Source organism: Bactrocera latifrons, unplaced genomic scaffold, assembly GCF_001853355.1.
Source record: "Bactrocera latifrons isolate USDA-ARS-PBARC rearing strain unplaced genomic scaffold, ASM185335v1 scaffold_173, whole genome shotgun sequence".
In the NCBI taxonomy this organism is placed as follows: Eukaryota; Metazoa; Arthropoda; class Insecta; order Diptera; family Tephritidae; genus Bactrocera; species Bactrocera latifrons.
The window spans coordinates 670,018-693,147 of NW_017535219.1; the positions used below are offsets into that span (position 1 = coordinate 670,018).

Genomic DNA, 23,130 nt, shown 5'->3' on the forward strand with positions numbered 1-23,130 from the left:
TTTGCATGTAGAAGCCGTTGGCAGAGATATCTCTGTCGTTGGTGTTTGCACGAATATTTACAACAGTAGCGACAAAAAAATATGTATGTACATATATGTATAGCACGCGAAAGCGATTCTAGGAAATGRTACTCTCTGAAACATAACATACATAAGTGATCTTTGTTTACATAACAGCTGCTAGTAAATGCATTTRTTTTAAGCTTTAGACAAATATTTCGCAAAATGGTGGATATGTAAAAGAGATAAAATTTTTGCCAAACGAAAATTTGGAATAAATAAAATAATTTTTAAAAGTTTGTAAATGATTTTCGAAGACGTGTGTAAGATTTCAAGAAGATAGCGAGAAATAATCTTGATAACCGACTTCGAAAACAGATTTAAGAAAAATTTTAATTCAAGTGCGCCACTCAAAAACGGTCAGTAGAAAAATTCATWGAATATAATAAGGCAACAAAAACATTTTTTTTGCAATCGTGAAACACATGTAACCCCTTAAGGGGCTTGGTAATGCCCTGAACAATATGTTTGACTACAATTTCTTACGATGACCTCAATGTAAGCGAAATTGGATTTTAAATGTTGCCTCCACTTCTCCGCCAGCCACCTTGTTTTGAATAAACTTGGCAGACATTTAAGAATTACTATAGATATTGGTTGTAATATGTACGTTTGTATGAATATGTGTGTATGTAAACATTTTTGGTCACAAGGTATTTAAATAAGATCAGTGTAATTACTTAAAAAACGCCTTTGTTACGCTACTTTAGTACAATACACATAACCATATATTTTACATTAAACGGTTAGTTCTCTTATTTTTTTTTAAACTACACAACTACTGTTTAATAATTACTGTTATCATTATATATTTACACGGAAAAGCAAACGAAACGGATACCTATAATTAGTAATCAATGGAACAACTGCCAGCTAGCTGCTAGCCCTTCCCCTAATTAGTATTATGACATAATCATTTACGCTTACCATTTATATATTTGTATATGTATGTGTTGCTGCATGCGTGCATTATCAAGTAGGTTTGTATTTATGTAATATATGTACTATATATAACGCCTCAAATCATTGTGAGCTCAGCTCTTGCGCGCTCAAGCGCCACCACAAAATAATTCCAATTACTTATTACTCATACATTCGTTTCGATGCGATACGAGCTTGGCTCTTTGACTAGACCGCGTTTCTCCAATATTGCACAGTCGGCGCTGACGCGCTTCAACTTTTCCGCCACCCTTGAGGAGTGCTGCATGCGCGCTTTGATTGCGGATGCTGTTTTCGGCTTCACCTGCTCGTATTTGCTACACTTTTGCTTGGACATATCGTGATCGCTTTCGCTCTCATCRGCGAACTGTATGTCGTCTAAGCCGAGTAGACCGTCGCTTAATTCKGGCGATGTCTTCTTCTCGACTAAAGTTTCTTTCTCCACATAAGAGCCCGTCATGGACTCGGTCATGGAGTCGGTGATRGAATTCAACAATACAGCGGGTATTTCGGGTGTGTCACGCGGTGTTGCATGCGCCGATACCGCGTCCGCCGCTTCCATCGATACTGTTGGTGAGCTGTGTATGTTACGTGCGGATTTGGTGCTGCACAACTGTTGCATTTGTATGACCACATCACGTGCGCCGCTGCGCAGCGAAGAGGKGGAACGTGATTGCTGTTTGGCGTGGCGACGTTGCTTGCGCGAAAAGTAGGGTGTGGGTTGTTTACTGGCCGCGCTTGTGGATATGTTTTGCTGTAGCAATGTGTTCTTTAGATTCATTTCGGTGGTGGGCGAGGAGGCCTTCGACTGCAGTTGACTGCTGAGTGGCGAGAGCTCATCGGATGARGGTGTTGTATTGCTGGTGGTGTTGGCGCTCGACTCTGTGTTGCTGCGCGCGCTCAAATAATGCCCATATCGCGGCATTTTGATCTCCTCATAGAGCGGCTCAGTCTCGTCGGGTTCCGGCATKGGTTCAGGTGTTTTATCATCCTCATCGCGCAGATCGGTGATCACCTCAAGCGGTGGYACCCAGATCAGTTGCGCCGGATCCATACCCAAATAGGAACCCGGTGCTGCGCCGGCATTTATCACATTGTAATCGTAGTAATCGAGCTCGAGCTCTTCCTGATTGCCCAGTGAAAATTCAGAACCGGGTCGTGCAAGTAACTTTTTGCGATTCTGCTTCTCTTTGCTCTCCTTAGGATTGGTGGTACGTATGGTTGCTGTGCTAACGACGCTTGCAGCTGGTGAATAGCAGCCCTGAAAAGCATAAACAAAATGAAAATAAGTTTATTAAAGATCCATAACCAACAAGTGGCGCTAAATATGTGACCTTCAGCGGTCTAAACTCACATTTGTCAGCGAAGCGCTCGCACAACGTGACACGTATTCGCGGAGCGACGAACGCAATGAGTCGCGATCACTRAGCGTCGTTTGGTCTAAGTGTTGTGCTGAATGCGGCATCAATGTGCCTGAGGGCCCATAACGGTTGAAGCGACTGCTATGTCTGATRGGTGGACTGGCGCAAATTGAACTCATACCTGACGAAATGATCGACTCGGTGTCCTTACCGCTGTCCTTGCGTGTTAGTGTGCCACTAAAAATGCCGCTAGTCTCACCRGCGCCCGTAGTAGAGCCCAAACCCTCCTCTAGTGAAGGCGACCGACTGATGCCACTCACAGATTCTGGCGATTGTGAGATTTCATTGCGCAAAGTGACAACTGAGCTGTTACTGCCACGCTCTTCATCGCTGCAAGAAAGAGTAATGCAAAATGAGTGAAGTCAGCGATAAGTTCTTGTAAGATTGGTACGATTTCTTGGAAGTTTCTTCTTTTTATGCGTTTTATGTGCCTACTTACCACTTTACCATGCGTGTCGTCGTTTTGGCATCCTCTTCTTCTTCGGGGTCATTGAATTCCGTTTCGCGCGCCAAATTCTCCGCATCGACGCTCTCCCGCAATATGGAGTGACGTAACTGATGTTTCGGACGCATCTTCACCAAATAGATGACCTCCGATAGCAGCGTGGTAGTCGAAATGGCGCGTGATGGCGGTCCTTGCAAGGAGCTCATTGAGGCGCGTGGCGTGTGCAGTCGAGAGCCTTCATCACGACGACGCGCCACTGCCAAATGGTACTTSCGATAACGTACAACATATTGCGCACCTAAAAGTATGCAGTTGAGGCAAAAAGTCACATTGAAAAAGCAAATGGCGATAACGGTACAGATTTTTATTTTTCGTAAGGCTGAAAGTCCGCAAAACTGCGTGCAGGCAGAGCTGAGGCYAGCAGCCAGGAAAGCTATGCGGCACTAAAATATAGAAAAGCAAGCATTTGCCGCAGCGCGATTTGCTAACAGCCCTTTAATGTTTGCGGCTTKAGTTGGCTATCTTGTGGAATATATTTTGTAGGTGCTTAAAAATGATCTGACATGCCACTAATAGSTGCCAAAGCTGCCGAAGCATTACGTAAATCCCACAAAAGCAAATCAAGTGCTGAAATAATCGAAAAATTTCTTGACAGCCAGTTAATGCGCGCAGCAGGGCGCAAAATTAGGACGTTTGGCAGCATGTAACGCTGTAGGCGTCAAATACAACGAAACAACTGTAAATTTATTGCCTATCAGCTGCGTTAAAGCATGAGCTAAAAGCTTTAAATGAGGAGGTCTCTGAAGCTTTGTAGGAAGAAAATATATAGGCTATTATTAAGTTTAGTGTTAACCAGTCCATGTTGTTTAACAGTGGGCCAAAATCACTTCAATCACTTGAAAATGTAGTAAACTTTTTGTATTTAATAGTTTAGCATAGAGTGCGCTGATGCTCTCTCTCCCTTGGTTGTAAGATTCGTGGAACAAGCTAATTTTGTGCTTCCGTTACATATACTCTTGAAGYAAAAACTTGACTTRACGACCGAAAACATCAAAAATGTCCATAAAATAATTTTTGGTCCCGTAAAGTGAAGTTGTTCGGGAAAGCAGGCACTCCAGAGTTACCAACTGCATGTGTGCATCATAACATTTACGAATATTTGGGTATGAAAAGGCCTTGTGCCAAATTGGTGCCGCGCGAGCGCACTTTTGATCAAAAACAAAAAGGAGTTGATGATTCGGAGCTGTGTTTGGAGATATTCATGTCTAATAAATCCGAGTTTTCGCGTCGATATGTGATAAGGATGAATTATGGCTTCATAATTTCACTCCCAATCGTCCGTCATCCCAATGCGATGAACCCGCTCTACAGCGTGAGAAAACGCAACAGCCGGCTGGCAAGATTATGGCGTCTGTATTTTAGAATACGCACGGCATAATTTTTAWTGACTACCTTGTAAATGGTAGTTGGTCATCAACAGAGARTAAAAAGAAAGTGTTTTTAGATAATGCAATGTGCTACAAGTCAGTGAAAAGGATTTCAAAAATCCATTAATTGGGCTTCGAATTGCTTCTGGGTTCACCGTGTCTCCAGATCTGGTCTCAAGCGTCTATTTCCTGTTTTTAGACCTCAAAAGAATGCTACCTGGGAAAAATTGTTTGTCGAATGAAGAGGTGATCGCCGAAACTGTGGCCTACTTGAAGCAAAGGACAAAACACACAAAAAAAACAAAAAATGGCAAAGAAAAGGTATGAAGGTCGCTATAATCAGTGTTTGACGCTTGAAAATTTTTACCCACTGTACCTGGTCCAACTATCCACAAAACTATTTACCTATTACAGACAAATGCTTAGCTTACCAACACAGTACTACAAACATAGGTATAATATGCCTTTGCATTTACATTAGAGTGTATACTTATATATGTATGTACATACGTACAACTTATTTTGCGGGCACACGCAACCCTTTCATTTGGCTCCTTTCAATTCYAAATTTGCTCACTTTTTCACTAGATACAAATATTCAACATTTTGGCTTGGCTTGCACTGAGGCAACACTCATTGCCCTCACCGACCCGCCCGCTCTGCGCCTGCATTCGTTTGTGGTTTTTTTACGGTACTTACCCAACAAGGCGCTGATCAAGATAATGATGCTGGCAAAGACCACCGCACTCAAGTGGACCAACGTAAATTTCGAACGACTAAATTTTGGCTTCTGCGAAACGTTGCGATTCTTTGCCGACAATCTGCTGGTGGCTGCGGCCAGTAAAGTAGTTGTTGTCTCATTGCGCGCTGCTGGCGGAGACAAAATGCATACATAGAAAGGAGCATGAAAGAAAATAAAAAAAATAAAAATGGTATGAAAAATGAAATGGAAAAAAGGAAGAGAAAATAGTACGAGTTACCATAGTGAAAAGTCACACAAATACACTAAAGTTGTAGAAAATATGCAAAAATCAACATCATTAGCATGAAAGCGAAAGGACATTGTGGCGAAGAGTGAGTAAAAGCAAAAACCAAACAAAAGAAAAAGAAAAATGCTAAATAAAAATTGCATAAAAAGTGGATAGAAATTTGTCGCATTCATATTACAAATAGACTTATTTTATTAAACTAACACCAAAAAAAAACAAAAAAGAAACAAAGTTTGCCGAGGGAGAATGACGAAAAGGAAGCGTAAAACAAATACTGTTGTCAGTGATACCGCATGGGTGACTTATAAATGGAACAGAAGCAGAAATTCGTATTAAATTCACAACAGCGTTGTGCAAATTTCTTTAATTTTTTCTGTTGACAATAATTATTTGTATTTACTTTTTATTTATTTTTATATATTTGTTGACAAAATATCCTATAAAAGGTTTATAAGTGGTGAAAGCTTTTCTAAGCATTTAGAGAAGTGGKCAACGATGAATCGGGTATGTCAAAGAGCGCAGAAAACATTGAAGAAGTAAAGAGAAAGGTGCGGTGAAATCGTTGAATTGTAGTCGGAGAAGCTGGAGAAGAAAAATTCAGCTCATTTGAGTTCACGGAGTGATTAAATTATGTTTAATTCAGACAAATATATTACAAACTTAAGTTCGATGACTTTTGTTGTCACCATAATTTGGTCTRAAATGTCAGAACTAACGACAAATTGAACGACTACTACCATAATTGATTCCAAGTAACCGCAACGGTCTACGGTTTTTAAGCAAATAAAGACTGTTAACTCAAAATATTCTTCAAAAGTATTTGTTAGACTTTTTATGCCATTTGCGTGAAGAAATTATTGGAAAGAAGTATCACCGTAAAGAGACTATCCACTTCTAGACTTTCATCACTGTTTTCTGCAAGGTCCAGGCCCCACTTGCGAGCCGTATACGCATTACTAACAATACCACCTGCAGAAAGTGCAGGGAAGTAGGCATGAGAAAAACGCTGGAACATCTCCTCTGCTTACGTCTGACCTTATCTAGATTGGGACATAGATATTTAGGCGCCCCGCAGTACAAGCGACAGGATGGAGTAATAGAAATAGATATCAAGTATCTTTTAAAGAAGCGTTGAAGTGCTGCACGTATTAATAATGAACTTAACCTTTGTCTGGAAAGCCTTCACTTCCTTTTTATCTCTAATTTCAACTTTTAGAGGCATTTGGATTTTATTGCAAGCTCCGATATGTTAGACAAATTTTGGCCGGAGATTGAACTATGAGTTACGCTTTGCGAATGGGTCCTTATTTTATTTGAGCTACTATATGTTAGGTTCGAAAAAAAAGTTTAAAAGCGGAACTTGGATATGAATTTGTGGAGCAAAACTACTGGTGCTGTATTTTTAAATATTAAGCACCAAAGAAAATTTATTTTKTAGAAGCTGCAACTTTTCTATTTCCTAAGCAAAAAGTAATGGCAATATTGGATTTAAATTTACACTACCTTCATTGAATAAAAATGTGCCTATAAATCGGCTTGGAACATCCTTTAAACTTTTTGTAATACGCAGCACCCTCCAAAATAACAAAAGTTTCCTTTAAAATTCGAAAAATCCTAAAATTGCAACAAACTGGAGCACATCTATCAGAAAATACAWTAACTTTCAAATAGGGGAAGGTTTGTTAAAAACTAAAATTACGCGAGATTTAGGCGAAAGCCTCAGATATTTATGWGTGAATACCAAAATTGATATGCAAATATGCGAGGCACGAGCGCAGTCCGATAAGTCGGAGGTTTTTCACCCTGAAACTAGAGTTGATTGAGAGCTCCTTCACCTCTGAAGAAATTGAAGATTTGTGATACCGCAATTACACTCACGGCTGAMGAGTGATCAGACGGGAGACGACTGAAGAGTCTTGCCCGCATGGTCTGATACTCCYAAATTAGGAATCCCTCAGGCCTTTTAGCGACACCAAGGTGCCATAAGCTATAGCTTCCGAGAAGAGAGTTCAACGAATACTCCCAAAAGACGGCAGACCAGATGACCTTCAGACTTCTAGAGTAAGCACACCACACGGATATGGAAATCGCCCCCCTCTCTACGGTTGTGGTGAGCGCTAAAGGCGAATCGTCGACTGATGGATCAGTCTTCAGTCTAGAGCGGCTCTTCAAGTGTTTTTATGGTGGTTTTTTTCCTTTAATTGATCATTTTTTATCCAAGAAGGTACTTTAACATAGCAGATTTGTGTCGCCGAGTTACATTTTCACTTCAAATCCGCAAAAAGTCGCTGACTTATCAGGCTGAACTTCTGTATAYCGTATATARCATATATACCSATATATCTACATATACTATATCTGYATAAACCTTAATTTAATACGCTTTACGTGCAAACACCAAAGCGGAAGAAAACCAAACAAACTCTACAATAAACTGGCATATGAAAAAAGTACATGAACAAAAAAATATTCGAACAAATGCACGCACACAAGAACACAAACACATACATATATAGCACTCACCAATTTGTTCGACATTCGCTAAAAAGCCACCGGTGCAAGCGGCACTAACGCTGCCCGCCACCGTATTGTTGCTGCTGTTGTTGTTGCTCTGGCCGTTGGCGGACGCTTGCATATCGCTCGCTTCGCCCGCATAGAACTCCAGCAACAATTGCGCGCCACTCGATTCTATTTGTGCTGGCATATTTAAATTACTTCCGCCGTTCAATTCAATGAGCAACGTCGATGAGAGCGACGGACCGTCACGTACTTTGATGTACTGCGCCGGACAGGGCAAGCGCAAAAAGTTCAAACTCAGCGCAATATTCTCCTCGCCATCCACCTGTAACGAGAGCGAGTAGCGAATACATGAAATCGTAAAACTTTGGAAAAATAAATACAACAAAAAAATAACGTTAATAAAACACACACACACACACACATTGTTGAACGCGCGCGCGTGTGTGTGTATGCGTCGGTGCATGGCAACAAAAATATTATTTAGTGGGTGTATGAAATATTGCTCATATGCCAGCGGGCAGCAAGCGCCAACAACTAGACCGTTAGTTTTGAACGCTTGCTGCGTGCCTAGGCAGACCTGTGCTCCATATGCGCGCTTTGCCTTTGCGTGTGTGTGCTTTTTGTTGTAATAAGTTAGCAGATGTGCTTTCGGTTGTGTGTATATCTGCTTCTGCATATGAAATTTTACGTGCTAGTTGTTTCCTTGTTTGTGTAGTTGTTTTTGTTGGCTTTCTAAGTATCAAGTTGGAGTTGTTTTACGGTTGTTCACTTCATTAAAAACGCATGCGGCTGTTTGTGCGCGGCCATTTGTATGCAAAACTCCGCTATTAACTAACAACAACACCAATAATTCAACTAAAAACTGTTCTAATAAAGAGCAGACATTTGTGGGTGCAGGGTTGCAATTTTTATGGCGGATTAGTTTAGTTTGGCGTAAGATGTGAGTGAGCGGTTTTTGGAAGATATCGTTTCGAGCAAAAGATTTTAATTTTTTTACGCTTTGCTGATAACAATTTAACTATCAAAAAAGTTGGTTCAAAAAGTATATTCGAAGAGAGTAAGGAGTTCTTCAAAGCTTCACAATTGAAGGAATTATCGATATCCAACTAAGCTTTTGAACTTGAGCTCGAGTTGAAATTGTAAACGGCTGAACAAATATTTCATATTAAACTTTTGCTTGAGCTTGAGCCTAAAAACGCCCGAACGAATATTTCATATATCTAAATTTTCCTTTTATTTTGTATCTAATGCCGCAATGAGAGAAATTTTTTCCTAACTATACTTTCATACACTTTCTATATATTTCTCTCACTATTTTTGTAAGCTCCGAACTTTCATTTCAGTCAAAAATGCTTCACAGCTTATTGAGACTTGAGGTAGAAAATAATCCAACAGTTTGATTAACCAAAAGACATGATGAACGGCTGAAATGTGCTCGGATTTGGGTGGGAAAAGTGAAAAGAAAAATGTAATGACCAACTAGATTTTTTTATATTTTAACGGGGCAAATTTAGGTGAGAACGAGAAATAAGAATAATATTGCTATAAAAAAGTAGAATATTGATCCGAACAAGAACAAACATATGGCATAAAGTTATTTTTATGGGACATATGTAAATTTCGGTTAAACTGAAGGCCAATAATCGTATGTCTTTCCATGATAAAATAGCAAACCTTACCGAAGAGAAACGTCAAAAAACAAGAAAAAATATGGTGTCGTTTGCTGTCCTTATCGGTGTACTCCTCGGTCTAGAACCATCAGTCTGACAAGATTCTTTGTCGGACTGTTGATTTTTCAAAAATTTTTCGAGTCTAAGAGTACTAGTTGCTCAGTTTTTGAGCTATAGATCTGAAATTTTGCAGACGGCCGCTTCTCTTCAAAAGACTGCTCATTTGTCGGGATGATCTACATTAGATAACTACAGGGTACATATATCGTTACCTAAAATGCAAAACAACGTATCATAAAAAAAAAACGAAATCGAGTTTTTTGCATACGATTCACTATATCATATTGCATATGTATATGCATGAAATTGGCTATATTACAAAACTAGGCATAAAATTTGAAGCTTCCGGTATCAGATATAACCAATGGATAACCAACACATAACCAATATATAACCAATATATAACCGTTTATTAACCAAAACTCAATTTTTTCAATATGAGTGGTCTCTATCATAACTGTTTCGCTCCGCATTTAAACTTTTAAAAAGTGATATGGCGTTTTGCATTTTAGGTGACGATATGTAGCTGTCATATAAACTGAGCGATCAATTCCAAAAAACTGCTCGTATAGAAAACTTTTCATATTTGACATGATATTTTCACGAAATTTGGTAAGGATTTCCAAGCAAACTGTTCAGTTTGGACAACTATAGCATATAGCTGGCATATAAACTTTACAATCAAAGTCATAGAGTTTCTAAAAGAAATGGACCTGGGCAGGGTTTATAGCACAGGTGCTAACTTCGGTTGCATTCTCTTATTTTTAATATTAATAAAAAATATTTTTTATTATTAATAAAAAGCTTCATTCGATGGCTCATAAGTAACCGTAAGATTTTTCAAAATTTGCGCAAATAATTCACGTTAAAGCTACTTGATATATTAAATATCACTGCATTAGTGTTTTGACATGTTGAAAATTATCGCACGAAAGCCACCCGCATGCAGAGGCAGCAATCTAACGTTACAATCGCAACTGTGGTGAGGTGTCCAATATGTGATTAAGTTGTGGTCGCACTCGCAAAGCTTGATATGTGTGGTGTGTGCGAGAGAGCTTTAAAACTGTCAGTGATTTGATTAAACATAGTGCAAGCATAGAAAAATGTATTGCAACAACAACTAGAAAAATAGTACCAATAAATTCTCTCGGTGTAAAAGCATTTATCATAGTATTAGTAACAAAAACACTTGTGGATATAAATTTCCAAGCATATACATATAAATATGTATGTACATATATATATGATGTATGTTTGGGTATATATGTAGATATGTATATGAGTAATCTCCTATGATTTGCTGGCAAAGCCACACATTCATTTGCGTATAAATGCAGACAGACATACAAAGCGCTATAACGAATGGCAGGCACTCATATATGGAAAGAAATATTAATGTATGTATGTGTATATTTATCTAGTAACTGCGCTGATTACAAATTTCAGTATTCATAATTTATTTACTGTCTCTCAGGCATTTGATTTATCGACACACTTCACTCAAGCGCACACAGAAGCAAACACATATACTTTCACAAGAAAATATATAAAGTTTTCCTTTGTATATTTGCCTACAAAAAATATATAGCACATATATGCATACACACTTACATAAATGTACATATGAATATATGAATCGCTGCTCGTCTCTGTTAAAATATTGTTGAACTTTGCGTATAAAAGAATGCGAGCATGCCACCAATACACATGCATGCACACACATAAACAGGCATATGCAAGTGTATTTGCGCATAGCTTTGTATATTACTTACTAGTTTTACAAAAGTTTTTTCACACTAAAGTTTTTCAAAAAGTTTCGAAACACAAAACAGCAGCAGCAAAGTGGGTAAGCTGGTTAAGAGAGTATTAAAATGAAGCAGAAGCAGCCGCAGAGGTATGTAGCTGCAGCGATGAAAAGCGCAAAATATGTAGCAGTTAAAATGAAGTGTTGTGCAAATCTTGGAAACAGAAACACACACACACACACACATGTGTTGACTGAACACTTGAAGCACACGGCAGCATGTGAGTTGGAGAAAAGGATAAAAAGGTCAACTGCTGATTTGCCCACAAGCCACAAAATGGCAGCAAAATAAAAAGCCAGCAAGCCAACAAGCCAGCAAAAAGTAATAATAATAAACCAGCATACATACTGTATGCTGTCAAAACAAATTTGACATATAAAATATTGTCTGTTTACACAGATTTTACAAATTCAACAAGTGGGATAGCCGATAACATCCTGGTCAGGTGGTTTTTATTATACTCGTATTTGACCTATTGCAAATGCAAGGCTTGTACTCGTATGTGAGCGCTTTGTTAGTATATATATTACAGAATATGACACATATATGCTTGCTTTACAATTTTTAACCCTTTTGCAGCTTTTTTCTAACTTTCAAATGGTTATATTCACTAAATAAATGAGCGGAACAATATATCGTCACCTAAAATGCAAAACAACGTATAATCGAAAAATCGAAATTAATTTTTTTATTGCAATAGTGAAACTACATCAGATTACATAAGATTTTCATTGCCGCAGTCATATATAACCAATATATAAGTATTTTATAACCACTATATAACCGCTTTATAACCAAAACTCAAATTTAGTTTTAATATGGGTGGTTTCTATTATAACGTTTTTCCCTCGCCAGTAAACTTATGGAAAGTGGTGTAACATTATTTTGTATTTCAGGTGAAGATATACGTACAAGTACATACAAGCTTGTGCACATWCATACATATATGTATTTTGCTTATATACTTATGTTTTGAGTGCAGTTATTTGGAAAAACTATGCTAATCTGACTGCTTGCTTATATTTGGGCAAAAAGTAATTTAGTCAGTTGAAATTTTTACTTTCAAAACTAATATTTGTCCACATTGGCAAGTGCAATAACAAAGGTTTTTCAGGAGTTTACAGCAGAGGTCATATCAGAATATAATACACAAAACAAATAAATAAATATTTACATACAAATTTTCTATATGCATATACTACAGTGGGCAAAAATAGTAAAACTTTTTAATTCAAATTTCGCGCGAGAAACCATTCGCCGAAATAGTTTTTGTTTTTTTTGGTTGGTATGACTTTCAGTGACACATGTGAAAACTGTCACATCAAAATAATCATTAAAGTTTAGTATATGCTTGTCTCTTTGAATTACAAAAAGTGCATTTCGCGATTTCCACGATGAGTTAAATTATTCAGCAAAGAAGTTCCATTACATTTTGTGCGCAGAAACAAATTTTTTATTGAATAATTTCAGCGAAATATTCAAAATGTTGAAAAAGAGCTTCCTTGATAATTGTTTGTCGCGAGCAAATGTTTTTGATTGGTACAAATTATTCAAAAATCTATCAACATCAACAGATGRTCAACACGTCAGTAAAATAAAATAGGTGCTTAAGAATCGATGAATAATAGTCAGACTTTTTACAGACACCGTTGGACTATCGGAAGGTTCAGTAAAAAAAGATTCTAAAGATCATTCGGGCTTAAGGGGTCAGTAGGGTAATATTTTTTCAAAAATTTGTCTTTTCTTTGCATTTTCTRTTCCCTTATACCTTTAGAATTAATGTAGTAACCCACTTTACCCAATAAAWTSGGTTYWTGTRTTTCAGRTGATGCAAACATGAGAAATCGTGTCCGCCAGTGAAAAAACGCATCTCATTCATSCAGCCTCTGACAGATGCCAACAAAAAATTCTGAAAAAATTGGTTTATACACTCCACGATATACCTCATGATATGTGAAAAAAGTTCTATATTTATAAATATTTCTATGAAAAAAAATTTCAAAAATACAGGAAAGATTACGCTACTTACCCCTTCAGAAAAGTGAAAGGGCGATTGATCACTAATTTTTTTCGAAAAACAACGTCACGTTAACGTTTGCGAAGCAATGCTTTACGACCACCAGGATGCCGTGAAATATATTAGTACTGCCGATAAGTCTTGTATGTAAGCTTACGATACGGAAATAGCTAATCAATCGGCCGAATATCGTGCAGAGGTGAGCCGAAGCCGAAAAAACACTTCAAAGCAGATTAAAAATTGAGCTTATGTTGACAGTTCTCTTCGATTATCGAAGTGTGGTGTACTACGAATTCTTTCCGACCATAACTCAAGATGAAATGATTATTACTAATCTCAATTTACAATCAAGCTAAAGCTTATCGTACCAGCATGAAATTATGCCCTAAGTAAAAATCAATGTCGCAAAAAAATTGAAAATGTCACCGTAAAATGTGACTGCAAGTCAAGGAGAAACTCTACAAGTGCCCAAATGTCAGCAAACCCCGCTCCAGCTGTCTACCGCCCTGTCGGCCAGTTCATCTATTTATTATTTGATTGTCTCTCCACCGCCACCCCTCTACCCCTGTCACTCCCACTCGCATTCACTCTCGAACTGTCTAACGGGACGCTTTGAAATTCATACAGCCATAAAAGTAAATTAATGCTGTCCGGCGTGACAATGACTTACAGCAACAACAACGACAACAATAATAACCAGCACACAGTGTGCTGTTACTGTCGATGATTATTGTGTCCAGCCAACTCGTGCCATGCAATAAAATATAAGTTTTTTATCTTAATACGTTTTCATTTTTTCGCAGCAAGCGCTGAGCTGAGCTGAGCTGGCGTTGGCCGACAATAATAATAATATGTGCTGCGCACTGCTGTGTTGGTGTACAACTGTGTAAGTGTGTGTACAGTAAGTGGTTGTAGCCATATGGGGGGTATGAGCACTTAACAATCGCTACGTGTTAGAAACAAAGTCATTGCTATTGGCGCTAAAGCAGTTGGCGTCATAACAATAAAATTGCGAAAGAAGGACAAACGGGAGAAATAAACAAGCTTACACAAATAGATGAGCGTTTGTGCAAAATAAAGTAAGAAAGATGATAGTTGCGTATTTGTGTACGTGTGTGCTTTTTTGTGTATAGTAGAAGAGTGGAGTAACCCGCAGTGCTATACTAAAGGCTACAAATCCAGCATAGCAAACATGCACAGTCGGTAGCTAACCAAGTGAGCAAACGATGGTGCGTTCCACAGATAGCGGATGAGATAAATGCAGATGTTACAAGCAATTTTGGCATGCCGAAAAATGTTTAGACGAAAAAGAGTGAGCATTTATTTAAACAAAATTATTACTTAGTTAAAATCGGAAAAGATATTTAGCTGAATGTGAGCATGTTTTCCAAAGAAATCGTTTATACGCACACCCACAAATTAAGCAAAAACAAAAAAAACAGTTGCATTCCTCATAGTATAAAAAAGTACATAAACTTTTACTTCTTTTTGATCGATCACTTTGTATGACTGTTATATGCTATAGTGATTTGATCTAAATCAGATGTTTGAAGATTGGAGCTTTGCTTCGAGTTATAATCTAGTCCAAATATCGTCAAGATATATTATACATTTTTAAAGTTTCCATCCATCCATTTCTTGAACGTATCTTGTCAGTTAAAAAGTTTCTATACAAGGACTTGATTTTTATTGGTCAGTTTGTACGGCAGCTATATGCTGTAGTGATCCGGTCTAAACAATTTCTTTATGAATTGCGTTATTATCTTAGACAATCAGTTTTGCAAAGTTTCGTGAAGATATCTTGTCAAATGTAAAAGTTTTACATACRAAGACTCGATTTTGATCGAGTTGTTTTCTGACAGCTTTGTTTCAAAGAAGTCCGACATCGGTGGTTTAAACAAAGGAGCAGCCTATTAGGAAGGTAAGAACATGTGAACATTTTTACAACGATATCTAAAAAACTGAGGGACTAGTTCGCGTATATACAGATCTCTGCGTAAAAAGACGTTAAGTGAATAGTTAAACAAAGGCCGTGTAACTTTACTTAGAGTAGCTGCAAAAATGGACTCGAATCTGGTTTCCCAAGGCGTAATACTTATATGCTTGATTTGATGAATGGAGTTGGCAGTCTCAACTCTGAAGAAAGATCACTTTATAACTTTTGATGAAAAATAACTAGATCCTCAGTAAGTATCTCGGTTAACATTGTTTGTGTACCCGGTCTTATAGGAATAGAAAAAAATTAAAAGTGGAATTTACGTTCCGACCGTCATTTAAATACAATGAATAGGGTGTTGAGTAGCTTATCTCACTAAATTTAACAAATTTTCATCATACAAAAATACTGCTTATTAATCTCGTTACCGTGTTGATTTGAATCGAATCTATACGAAATCTTGATGTGCAATTTTGATTTAGCACCATCTGTTTGTCAGTAGGAAAATTTATCACAGCTGATTTGGACAGTTTGTAGTGTCAAAGTGAAACAATTTAACAAGCGAATATAATAAAAATTGAAGCAATATCAAAAAAATAACCAAAAATTGCAGAAACTAATAACACAAAAAGATGAGTAATGTGGAGTGATACTGCCGAAGCTGATCAAATAGAGTCGTAGCGAGACAAGAATTGCTGTTTCAGAAATCTCCAACATCAGTGAAGACAGTCTAGCATAGTGAATAGATCGAGGTTAAGCTAGTGCTTTAAAATTTTTGGTCCGAAGATGATATTAGTGCTTCAGTTTGCCACGCGAGACTAAGAGCTGCACCTACGAACTGCGAGAGAGTTAAAAGTTGAGTTAATTGTGTATTAAAGGATGCATAACTCCTGCATTTTTCGACTCTTATTCAAAACCTATTCTTTTACGACTCCCTTTCAAAAATTATCAAGCATTTAAGTATTAGCAAAGTTCATTAGTGCGCTAAATAGCAATTTACATAAAATCAGCAATTTTCTTTGGAATGCATCGCACATATTGACACTATCAAGTGCGCTGGAATTCTTTTCAATAACAAAAGTAAACGGATAGTAATGGCAGAAGGAAGCAGGAATGTGCAGCAATTTATTTTAATGTGCATTTCACACACAAGCGCGCTTAACACGCACTACAAATGCGTTTTATTTTCACACCGTTTCAACTCGAAAATTGCTATATGAGCGAGAAAAGCGCACAGACAGACACACACGCATGCCAGCACTCATAAGAGAGCAATGCGTGATAGCAAATTTGGCATTTGGTCGTAAAGTGTGGCAAACTAAAGCGTCTCGAAATGATGCGCCACATAAAAAAATGCGCAGCAATTTAGCAAAAGACACACTTTTGAGTGGCAAGCATGACGACAATGAGGCGTGCACCAATACCGTTGCGCTGTCAACAATGTAGAGAACGTCAGCGCAGCAGCACAGCAACAGCAACAAGCGCAGCAACAACAACTTGATCATCATTAGCAGCTTCAACAACATCCTTATCAACTTCACCGTCATAATCATCATCAACATCATTATCAGCGTCATTCTCATGAGCAAGCCCGGTAAACACTTCATTTTGTGTGTGTGTGTAGCTCGTGAACGAGGCAGCAGCGACGAAAGTAAAAACTAAAGTGAAATGTGTATTACACACTCACCGTCAATGCAATCTTCTGCGTTTCTTTCATGCTCGCATTTTTTTCATGCTTTATCTGTGGCATTTTTTCCGCTCACTTGAGCACTCTATTCAACATCAACTTCAATGTTTGACTAGCATTCAAGTATAGTACCAATCAACAAATCCACTCATGGCCAAGCAGGCACATACATATATATGATGACATACAGACACATAAGCACGCAAGGTGACACACATACATACACATAAGTGTGTCTACAAATGAGCGTCGTGTCATTGCAGCGCGCGCTGTGAAGTTCATTGATGACACACGGCACACATTATACACACATACACTTGCATAGTAATACAACTATATGTCGAACATAAAGTATAGTAAAGCATACCTCACGGCGGCGCGGCACAGCAGGTTGACCAAATAAAAATCACATATAAAAATAACATTTCCTGCGACTCACTGTGAATATTGCGCACAACACTGGCGTATGGCGTTAGCCGCTATGTCAGCGCAGCTGGCAACTTCCTGTAGACACACACAAACACAACACACATTATCAGCCAATCACATATGTATATATAAACATTAATTTTTTTATATRTATATATATCATATATATGTATATATACGTCATTTATGCTTATCAACATTTGTTTGATTATTGGCAGTTGTGTCATTGCTCCCTTAAACTTTCACGTGAACTTTAACCCACACATACGCTTACCACCTTCCGTGCTCGTCAACGCCGTATGACCACTTGACGTGCGCCCACACAAGCACACCCGCAAATGGTGAGTGTTTTTATTTACCTTGCGTTGCCAATCGTCCTCCACACCAGCGTTCGGCCTCATGTTTCTGTGTATATTTGGTTACACTATCACGTATAGACAAATTTCACCCACAATTTACCATTATTGCGGGTTGACCCCCATTTGTATGCATTGGCATAGTCGAGCATGTGGTTGGTTTCCCTTTGGGGTACGAAGACCCAACAGAAAAAATGCGGTGCAGTTGGCAAAGCAATGGAACATAACTTTCAATGCAAGTCATGTCAATTCGATCGAGCTTTCAGTAACTAGAGAAGTGTTGTTTCCAAGCCCAAATGAAGGAAATTCTAAGTTCTACATCTACTCTTTTTAACAGGTCCTAACAATTATAACTAGTAGGGATTTGGTTTTCAAGACCAAGTAGAAAAAAGCTTGAATTTTGCAGAAATCTAATTTTTAGCAAATCATAAGAATAATAAGGAGCAGATGCTATACAAATTTAATATATTTGATGTGTATAATTTTTGGTTGTTTATTGATTTGTTTACGGGAATTGAAAGAAGCGGAAGGAATTTTTGAAATTGTGTTATATGGAAAGTAGGCSTGGTTGTAGTCCACCAATACCAACTTACAACTTTGCGCCTTAATTTGGAGCTTAATTTTAGCACTTTCTAGCTTTTCGATTGATGACGTTTTATGGKCGTAGCAATATTTCTATAATACCAAAACTCCGTGGGCGTCAAGCACGTATTTACCAGTTTACATTAAGATATCTCAGCTTTTTCACAAGTTATCGTTTRTACGAACAGACAGCCACTCACCCGGATTTCAACCCATTTCATCATTCCGATTATTAAGTTAGTTTAGTTTTAGGTGATACAAAMAACTGTTAAATAAACAAAACTATTTTACTTGATAGCAACATGTTGCAARAGTATAAAAATGTGWYATAAGAATAAAAATGTGGAAGAACCACTCGCAAAAATTTCTCACTGGGTACGCACCACTAAACATTCACCTAACGACATTTGTATCTGTATGTGTAAGGAAAAGCTATTTGCCAATGTCCATTCACTCAAGACCTTTCAAATTTACCTTAACAAATTCTATGCTCTACACTTGGAGAGCAAGCACATTTAGAGGGGGCAGAATGCCTTGCCCCAAAGCCATCACACATCTTCGGTTTTTACCCACAGAGCAACAGAAATTGCAATGCACCCCAACAGTAGCGCCGAGTGGATGAACTATCATTTTTGCCCCTCGAATGCATCTGAATATTGGTTTTTGAACGAGTTCGTGTGCCACTTTTGAAGCCACCACTCGGCGCTCGTTTACTTAACAGTTTACTGCCACTTTTTGCTCCCTTTTTTGCTGTTTTTCTTTTTTCCACTTTTTTTTTTTTTTTGGCTTTAGACATTTTTGCTTTTGAATTTTTCATTTCGTTTTAGTCAGCCTCGGTTGACGGCAGTTTTATCCCCTACCGATTTTTCCTCACTGTTGCAAGCAAGAGTATATTTGCAGGTATGTGACGTAACACGCGCGTACGTTGCGTTATCACGTTGTCAGCGCTGCACGTGCTGGCATCACTACCATAGCTGCTGTTGTTGTGCTTGCTGTTGTTACGGCTTAATTGCAATGCGTTAAAATGGCGCTCTTCCATACAATTAACATTGGATTTTCAACAATTTGCCCGCACACTCAACACAGACACACACACACATACATCCAAACAAACCGATCTATGCGCAAGTGAAAAGTGTCGGTGCGACTGTGTGCGTGTTTGTACTTCGTATGTGCGGGGGGGAGAAACTTTATAAAAAATATCAACTGCCAGCTACACTGACATACATACACACTCGAATACTTTTCTGTGCGCATTTATATAATCCGTACAATATGTAAGTGCGTGTGTGTTTGTGCGTGTATTCATGCGTGTTTTTGTAAATGGCGAAAAAATTGTTCGGTTTTGCAACTCAACAGAGCTTCAAATTGGTTTCACTGCTATCTGAGCGATCCCGATGCCTGAATGCCGATGCTGAAACTTGTCGCTGCTTTATTTAGCCTTTAAAGTTAAACTCGCGCTGTGCGCTTTGTTATGGGCGTTATGTCACTCACTCACTCTCTCTTCCTCTCTAGCGGTATGTGTGTGTTTGTGTGTATGTATGTATGTGTCTAGTTGGAAATCTATCAGGTGTCAGAAATATTTGGTGTTTGGTGTTTGGTGTTTTCTTCTTGAAGTTCAAGTAATGCATTCTCCAGATCTAGCCCCCTTCGACTACTTCCTGTTCTCAGATCTCAAGAAAACTGCTGGGAAGAATAATTCGTCGAAGGAAGAGGAGATCGACAAAACTGATACATTGAATCAAAGAACTACAAAACAGGTATCGAAAATTTGGAGGGCCGCTAGGGTTGTATCAAAGTGCTGAAATCGCGAACCTCATTGAACACACTGACAAATGACTTTGACACAAATCCATAAATAAATATGGCCGCCATCAGCTTTTCAGTTAATGGTCGAAGGCTTGAGATTTTCGATGATAATTTTGATTTTTTAGAGAAATTGAAATATAATTTTTTAAAATTTTTTCTTGTAATCCGATTTTTAGACACCGCATTTTTCAGGTAATGAACGAATGATGGAGAATTTGGTTGATGGAAATTATCATTAAATTCTAATTTAAGTTGAAAAATATTTTTTTCTACAATTTTGTTTCTGGGAAGCCCTATTGCTAGACGCTGTATATGATCAGGTAATGATCGAAGGTGTCAAATTTTCGATTTTTTAAACCAAATTGAGAAACTTTTTGGAAAGCCGAAATGTTGTCAAAAAAATACCAGGAAAAAAACCTTTTAGTATTTATATAATAAGTTGTCTTAATTTTTGTATTTGAGGCTATTTAAATCAGTTCCGTAAACCACTTTAACTTTGTCTTCTACTAAGGCATTCAATTTCCTAGCGGGTTTCAAGTGCGAACAACATTAACGTTTGGTAATTGAAGTTTACGATATCTCTACGTCGATATGTGAAAGTCAATGGATTAAATGGCGAATTGAGACATTCAAGGAGTATTCAGATGACAGCTCGTTTGTTTTTGCCGCTCTTTTTTTCTCGTTTTATGCCCTTTTGAGCGTCATAATCCATATACGCTTATGAAACAAATATGCGAGTACATAAAGAACACACACAACTTGCAGTAAACGTATATGTAACAGCATGGGCTTGCTGCAGTGCAGAGCAAAATATTCGTTTATTGCCACTGGGACAAATATACACAAACCCTACCACAGTTTACACACGCATATATATATACAATCGTAACTTAAGTGGCGGCAAATGAAATGATAGCAAAGTGGAGCGATTATGTTTTTTAATTAAGTAAATTGGAGCTGCTGCATGCTGACTCGTGGAGGGGAGCGCACTAAAGCGGTATACAGTGCATAGATAATCATATGAAATGGACAATTTAAGAACTGCGAAATGCCCTAAATGGATTAGCGCATATAGCTTTATATATAGAGCTAGTTACATATGGATTTGTTTGTGTGAAGATAAGTGCTCGTGGCTGCCATGCAGATAAGTAAGCTGGAGTGTTGGTTAAAAAATATGCGCTAAGGATTATGTGCAATATATAAAATTATGTATATGAACTTGGGATAATCTCATGGCTCGTTAGCGGTAAGCCAATTATTGCTAGCTAAGTTGGTGAAGTTATTAACTAAATTATGGAAATCAAGGTTTGCTAACAGGCAAATTTGAGTATATAAAATGACTTCAACACAAGCAGGCAGGGAAAAGTATGTCAAGAATTGTAATCGAGAGGGCAGCGTGTTCGCTTCGTCGATCTTAGGGTGCCCGTTATTTCCCAAGTTCGTTCGTTTTTAGAACTCGTTCCCCAAAGTTTAAGTTTTTGCTCTAAAAATGGATCCAGATTTTTTTTTTTTCAATTTAAACCGTTCTTAAATCATAACATTTTTCACGATGTTTGTAAGAGCCAGAAAGAAACAGCGGATACCCAATAAAGTATATACATATGTAAATGATCAGCAGGGCGAATTGAGTCGAATTAGAGTCTGTATGTCGGGTTGACCAGCCTTCTGTCTGTATATATCCGAACTAGTCCCTCATTTATACCTAAAAGTTTGCACACGTTCTTTTCTACTGAAAAAATTAAAAATTGCACTTCTGTCCAAGCAGGCGATGTCGGACCACTGTAGGAAATAGCTGCCATACAAACTGAACGATCGGAGCAAAGTGCTGTATGGAAAACTTTTACATTTGAAGGGTTATCTTCAAGAAATTTGGCATACGCTATTGCCTCACGCAATAATTCAATCTCAGCAGAAATTATTCAAATCGGATCACTATATCATATAGCTAACATACAAACTCACCGATAAGAATTCTTGCAAGATATCTCTTGTAGTTGTGGGGGGTATTATAGCATCGATAGAACCGAAGTTAAGGTTTGATCTCGTTCTATCTTAAACCTACACCGAATTCGCGTACCTTGCTTTCAGCGACTTTTCCCTGCTTTTAAACTTCAATGGAATGCTCGCTGGAACGTATGTGTTTTTACGACAATGCGGTAGTATTTGCCGAAGCTAAAGTCTATGTTGAGCAGAAAAAAGAGTTTTTGACCATCTGGTCCGAAAGCTAAGCTAAATAGCTGCAATCGCGCAAATCTAAAGACAAGAACTTGAACGCAGATGTTTCAATTGAAGACCTACTTTTTACTGAAGATAAAAGTAAAATCTTTTTCAGAAAGCAAGTAAAAAAAATGAGGTTAGAAATCGAAAAATAGTTCGATATTCTGGTACGAAAGTGAGGTTAGAAAGCGAAAAATAGTTCTTAAATGTCATTATTTAAAACTATCTAATAATAATTTGCAATGCCACTCACCTGTATAAGCCAAAACGAGCGTCCCGGACAGCTTTGTGTGGCGCCTGCCAAAATGCGCTTCGGCTTTGACGAGCCCAAATGTACAATACATCCACAGCGACAGCCGGGCCCAATCTCTTGACTGACCTCGGTGCGATTAGCGGCAGTAAAGGTGGCGCCGCTGCTTTCGTAAATACAGTCCCAAGTATCGGCGATGGCATTGCCACATTTTTCGGTCTGCACTGAGGGGCCCTGCAGCAAAGAAAAACAAAAAAAATTAATAAGTTTAAAATTTAAGTTAAAATTAAAAAAATATATATATTCAGAGAGCTTTCAGTATAACAATAAATACTTTATATGCGTTATTTTTGTATTTATTATAAATTTATTAAAATATAAAATAATTTAATTTTTATATCAAAATAATTATATAAAAAAAATATATTTCAATATCTTCAATAAAATAAATTGATTGAAAATTCTTCATCGCCCTCGTCGTACTCCACATCGTAAATAACGCGTGAGCCGG

General features: G+C 37.9%; 1 protein-coding gene across 1 annotated transcript; it reads right to left on the reverse strand.

Annotated features, from left to right (window-relative positions):
- Window positions 1–6: 6 nt before the first annotated feature.
- On the reverse strand, window positions 7–22,853 carry LOC108967036 (the record flags this gene model as incomplete). The annotated part of the gene is made up of 6 exons (XM_018930249.1): window positions 7–2,260; window positions 2,354–2,750; window positions 2,860–3,163; window positions 4,992–5,162; window positions 7,805–8,123; window positions 22,623–22,853. Coding segments are annotated over 6 exons (2,535 nt in total), but the record flags the coding sequence as incomplete, so codon positions are not given.
- Window positions 22,854–23,130: the final 277 nt, after the last annotated feature.